At 39.5% G+C, this 6,247-nt stretch overlaps 1 protein-coding gene across 6 annotated transcripts in view; it reads right to left on the reverse strand.

Moving 5' to 3' along the window:
• ENTPD3 (ectonucleoside triphosphate diphosphohydrolase 3) overlaps positions 1–1,425 on the reverse strand; it is a 45,474-nt gene extending 44,049 nt beyond the window's left edge. For 2 of the 6 annotated variants that reach the window (XM_023231717.1, XM_023231719.1), the window contains exon 1: positions 1,184–1,423. In XM_023231717.1, the coding sequence (XP_023087485.1) occupies positions 1,184–1,258 (75 nt within the window). In that variant the 5' untranslated portion in view covers positions 1,259–1,423. Of the gene's footprint in view, positions 1–1,183 lie in introns of all 6 variants that reach the window. The other 4 variants (XM_023231721.1, XM_023231718.1, XR_002735563.1 and 1 more) reach the window with 3 other exon arrangements.
• Between the last annotated feature and the right edge of the window lie 4,822 nt (positions 1,426–6,247).

A 6,247-nucleotide genomic window follows, 5' to 3' on the forward strand; every position in this document is an offset into this window, starting at 1 on the left:
TAGGTAATCTCATCCATGCCTATGTCTTCTGTTTTATTCACAGAAGCTCTCAAATACAGGGCTCAGGCTTCTGCTCTTGATCTGTAGACCTAGAGAATTGTGTTTTTCATCTTTCAAGTGTCATACAGGCACCTCACATTTACAGGGTTTCAAGCAGAGCTCCTTATCTTCCCCTACCAAACCATCAACTCCTCAAGCACTTCTCATCTCGGCACTCCCCACTCACCCAGGTGAGCAAGCCAGAAACCTGAGCGTTGCCTTTGATAGTCTTTTCCCCACTCGGCACGATCAATCAGTCACTAATTACTGTGATTTTAACCTCTTCATCGTCTCTCCAATATGTACTTCCTTCTCTCTCTCGGCCACCATCATGGTCTGAGCCAGGATTTCTCAGTTGGAGCACTATTGATATTTCAGGTCAGATAATTGTTGAGGGAGCTGTCCTGTGTATTGTAGGATATTTAGTAGCATCCTTGACCTTTCCCTACTAGTTGCCAGTAACATCCTCCCACACGTGGTGTGACAACCAAAAATGTCTCAAGACATTGCCAAGTGTCCTCAGAGGAGTAAAATTTCACTGGTGAAAACCACTGGTCTAAGCTACCGTGCTCCCTCTTCCGGATCTCGGCAACAGTCTCACAAATCTCTCTGTGTCCGTTTTCTTCCTTTCTGATCCATTTTCCCAAGCCACCAGGCCCCGTCTCTTTAAAACCCAGATCTCTCTGTCAAAACTCTCTGTAAAAACACTCTTCTGTGCTGTCTATTTCTTAGTGGATTCACAATCAAATTCTCAACGTGATCTAGAAGGCCCTGCAAGGTATATTCTCTATCTCTCTTTCCAGTCTCTGTCAGCCCATACTACTGCTTACTTCATGCTCTAAAGACAAACCAGCTTTCCTTCAGTTTTTCAAGTGTATCATGTTTACTCCTGCCATAGGACCTTTGTACATTATTTTCCTAATTAGCACCTGTTTATACTTTTTTTCTCACCTCAGTCATTTCACTGATACTTCCCCAACATCCCCTCATCTGGATCATACATCCTACCTGGGTCAAGTCCCTCAATTATGTGCTTTTAAATCAGGCATTCCTTTCTTTCAGCTAGAGTTTCATTATAGCCATTCTTGAGTAAATGACCCCTGTTGCCTATCACCAAAGCAGAAGTCCCAGGATGTTAACTTACTATATAGTTTGCAGATGTCCATGTCACCAAGAAAGATGATTCACACAGGCACTGGATGGACAACACTTTACTCATATAGAGAAGAGATGGAACAAGATTAGCTTCAGTGATGACTGTGTGTCCCCATGGCTGCGGGTCTTACCCTCTAACTACTGCAGGGAGATGGACCGCATACACCGCTCTGTTGCTGCAGGTGAAGATCCTCAACCCATCCCCCCTGGGGCCAGATCTATAGGAAGCTGGAGGCGCACTTGACGGCTGTTGACCCATGCGCTTGAGAACAAAGAAGTACACATGAAACCCGGAACAGGGAAAGTTATTACAAAGCAGAGATATGCCTAGCACAGGCTATGAGGACTCTTTATCTCTGTGCAAGAAAATGTTCCAGGTCCGACACTACTCTTATGTAACCATGCAGGGGGTGAGAAGCTGTGCACAACTGCATTTCATAACAGGAATTCTCTCGTTAGTCTTTCTCAACTAGCTTTCGTAACAGGAATTCTCTCAGTATTTCTCTGTCCACTAGACAATAAACCATGTGCGAGCAGAAGTCATGCTTTCCTTACATCACTTTTGCATTCTCAGTGCCTAGCACTGTTAACTGTCTAGTGAGCACTCAGTAAATATGTGTTGAATGAATAGGATGCTCTTTTATAGATTTAGAATATTAACTCTTTTACTACCTTATGTGATAAATACTTTTCTCCAGTTTTCTATTTAAGACTCAACATTTTACAAGTGACTGCTATCTCTCTGATTGTATGTTGAGGCTTGTAGTATTGGAGAAAATTCATAGCTAACTATGGACCAGAGGGACAACCAAGTTATCAGAGAGTGTTATACTAGTAGTTAGGAAACCTGGCTCCTAGTCTCAACTCTGCTAATTACCAGCAGATGTGCTATCTGAGACATATCTGTAGACCTCTAGGATCCTCAGTTTTTTCATCTGTGAAATGAAGGCATTAAATGAATCAGACAGCCTGTGATTCCATTATTTTTGAAAGCACAAGGTTAGAGATATAGATCATTAACACAAAGGGAATAGTTGGAGTTTACAGAGAAAGTAGAGATGAACAGGAGTAAAGGGCTAAGAGTGGAGCCTTGGGATGGAAGTTAGACTGCCAGAAGTCATGAAGAGTAGATGAGGAAGTGGAGCAGGTGTGTGTGTGTGTGTGCACGCGTGCATGTTTGTGTGCCCATGTGTGCATGTGTCCCACACAACCCTCATTTTTGCCCCCCTCCAAGCAGACTTCCCCCTCCCCATTTTAGCCAGACTTAAGTTCTTCTGAAATTTATTACTTTCTTCATTTTTCTTGATGCACCTTGTTGGTCCAGCAGCAAATCTAACAAGCACAAGGAACAAACAATTTTGCTCTAAATTTATGGTCTTGTAATGTTTTTGTGGATGGAGAGTTGTAGACAAAGAAGATTGTGTCCAACTAAAATTTCCAAAATAAATTGTATAAGTCTGAGTTCTCCAGAGAAAGTGAACCATATATATGTATATATGTAAATAGATTTATTATAAGAAATTGGCTTATGTGGTTGCGGAAACTGAAAAGCCCCAGGATCTGCAGTAAGCAAACTGGAAATCCAGGAGAGCCCATGATATAGTTGTAATTTGAGGTCAAAGGCCTGAAAACCAGGAGAGCTGATGGCGTAAATTTCGGTTTTAGCCCAAGCCAAAAGGCAGCAGATGACCAAAGTATTAGCTAGAAGACAGCAGGCAAAGACAGTGAATTCTCCCTTATTCCACCTTTTAAAAGTTATTTATTTACTTTTAAAGACAGGGTCTCACGCTATTGCCCAGGCTGGAGCGCAGTGGCACAATCATAGCTCACTGCAACCTTGAACTCCTGAGTTCAAACTCAGCCTCCTCCCTCAGCCTCCTGAGTAGCTGGGAACACAAGTGTCTACCACCATGCGCAGCTAATTAAATTTTTTTTTTTTTTTTGTGGTGGGGATGCTGTCTTGCTATGTTGCCCAGGCTGGCCTTGAACCTGTGGCCTCAAGCAACCCTCCTGCCTCAGCCTCCCAAATCACTGGGATTATAGACATGAGCCACTGTACCTGGTCTATTCCGCCTTTTTGTTCTATTCAAACCCTCATAGGATTGGATGATGTGTACCCACATTGGGGAGGGTAAACTGCTTTACTCAAACTACTGATTCAAATGTTAATCTCACAGAAACAACGTCACATACACACTCAGAATAATGTTTAACCAAATTATCTTACCCCCTGCCTCAGTCTAGTCAACTTGATATGTAAAATTAACCATCATAAAATCCAATTGCTTTCGAAAAAATTTGTGATTCTGGCCCTAGATTCAGGTCTTGCCTGGGTGGTATTATATAGGGCAAACTCTTCCTTGCAATAGAAGTTCTGGGTTAAGAAAAGCCTCATCCAAACGTGACTTTGTGGAAAACATCCAGGAGGACTGACAAATATGTTCAAGAGTCCCATCTATAAAGGAGAAAAAGCAAATCTGGAACAAGATCCAGTGAAATTAAAAACTAAGAGCAATGTGTGATTATGGGCTATCCAAAGGCTCAGAAGACAAATGAGCCCTTTATTTTTGGTAGGCACATTGCAAGTCTGCCATCCACTTGCACCTGCTCTAGCTTCAGACCTCACTGGAACGTGTCAGAGTTTGATGCAACAGCCTCTATACCTTTTGTCTTTCCTTCTTCCTAACCTCATAAGCCCACTCACTGGAACAACCCAGTGTATTCCACTTCACACTTGCCTCTCATGCCAGTTTCATTTTCTATTCATTTAACAGATTTGACTTGGTGGCCTGTATGTGCCAGGCACTGTGCTAGATACTGGGCCTGGGCAGAAAATGAGTCAGACACTCGTGTATCAGAACTTCAGTCCTTTCCTTTTACTATACCCTTATCTGGGCCCTCTTGTCACAGAATCAGACTACAGACTCCTGCAACAGCCTTCCAGGAATCTACCCCAACATTCTCCCCTATTCTTTTTTCCTGTTTGTTTTTAATTAACACATAATAATTGTACATATTTATGGGATGTAGTGTGATGTTTTGATACATGTACACATTGTGTAGTAATTAAATCAGCATATTTAGCAAATCCATCACCTCAAACATTTATCATTTATTTGTGATAAGAACACTGAAAGTCCTCCTTCTAGCTATTTTGAAATATACCATAATAATATTGTTAACCATAGTCACCCTACTGTGCAATAGAATATTATAACTTATTCCTTCTATCTGACTGTAACTTTGTACCTGTTGACCAAACTTTTCCTATGCCCCACTCCTCCCTATCTTCCTCAGCCTCTGGTAACCACTATTCTATCTACTTCTATGAGATCAATTTTTTTAGGTTTCACATAGGAGTGAGATTATGCAGTATTTGTCTTACTGTGCCTGGCTTATTTCATTTTACAAAATAGTCTCCAGGTTGATCCATGTTGTCACAAATGACAGGATTTCATTTCTTTTTATGGCTAAGTAGTATTCCCTAGTGTACACATACCTCATTTTCTTTATCTATTCATCCATTGATAGTGATAGACACTTAGGTTGACAGATACTTAGGTTGATTCCATATCTTGGCTATTATGAATAGTGCTGCAATCAACATGAGAGTGTGGATATTTTTTAACATATTTATTTCATTTCCTTTGGATATATAACTAGCAGTGGAATGCTGAATCACATACTAGTTTCATTTTTAACTTTTTTGGGAGCCTCCGAACTGCTTTCCATAATGGCTATACTAATTTATGTTCCTATCAACAGTGTATAAAGAGTTCCTCTTTCTTCACATCCATGCCAGCATTTGTTATTTTTTGTGGCCATTCTAATTCGGGTGAAGTGATATCTCATTGTCATTTTGATTTGCATTTCCTTGATGATTAATGATATTGAGCATTTCTTCATATATGTGTTGGCCATTTGTATGTCTGCTTTGGAGAAATATCGCTTCAGGTTTTTTGCTCACTTAAAAATTGTATTATTTGTGGGTTTTTTTTTCTGAGTTGTTTGAGTTCCTTGCATGTTCTAAATAGTATCTCCTTGTCAAATGCATAGTTTGCAAATATTTTCTCCCTTCTGTGGATTATTCTTTCACTTTGTTGACTATTTCCTTTGCTGTGCAAAAGCTTTTTAATTTGATGTGATCCCGTTTGTCTATTTTTGCTTTTGTTGCCTGTGCTTTTGAAGTCTGATCCAAAATTTCTTGCTCAGCTGATGTCATGAAACATTTCCCATATGTTTTCTCTAGTAGTTTTTTGTTTCAGATCTTACATTTAAGTCTTTAATCCACTTGATTTGATATTTGTATGTGGTGAGAGAAAGGGTTTAGCTTCATTCTTCTGCATGTGGATATCCAGTTTCCCAGGACCATTTATTTAAAAAGACTGTTTTTCCCCCCCTCCAGTATCTCTGTGTGTCTTCTTGGCATCTTTGTCAAAAATCAGTTGGCTATAAATTTGTAAGTGTGTGAATTTATTTCTGTGTTCTCTATTTCGTTTCATTGGCCTATGTGTCTATTTTTAATGCCAGTACCAGGCTGTTTTGATTATTATAGCTTTGTAGTATATTTTAAAGTCAGGTAGTGTGATGCCACCAGCTTTGTTCTTTTCGCTTAAAATTGCTTTGGCTGTTCAAAGTCTTTTGTGGTGCCATACAAATATTTTTGTTATTGTTTTTTCTATTTCTGTGAAGAGTATAATTGATATTTTGATAGGGATTGCATTGAATCTGTAGATTGCTTTGTATACTATGGACATTTTAACAATATTACCTTTCCAAATCCATGAACATGTGATATCTTTCCATTTATTTGTGTCCTCTTCAACTTCTTTTACTAGTGTTTTTCAGTTTTCAGTGTATAAAACTTTCACTTCCTTAATTAAGATTATTCCTAGACTTTTCTTTTTCTTTCTTTCTTTCTTTCTTTCTTTCTTCCTTCCTTCCTTCCTTCCTTCCTTCCTTCCTTCCTTCCTTCCTTCCTTCCTTCCTTCCTTCCTTTCTTTCTTTCTTTCTTTCTTTCTTTCTTTCTTTCTTTCTTTCTTTCTTTCTTTCT

This window comes from Piliocolobus tephrosceles, chromosome 2 (genome assembly GCF_002776525.5).
Source record: "Piliocolobus tephrosceles isolate RC106 chromosome 2, ASM277652v3, whole genome shotgun sequence".
Lineage (NCBI taxonomy): Eukaryota > Metazoa > Chordata > Mammalia > Primates > Cercopithecidae > Piliocolobus > Piliocolobus tephrosceles.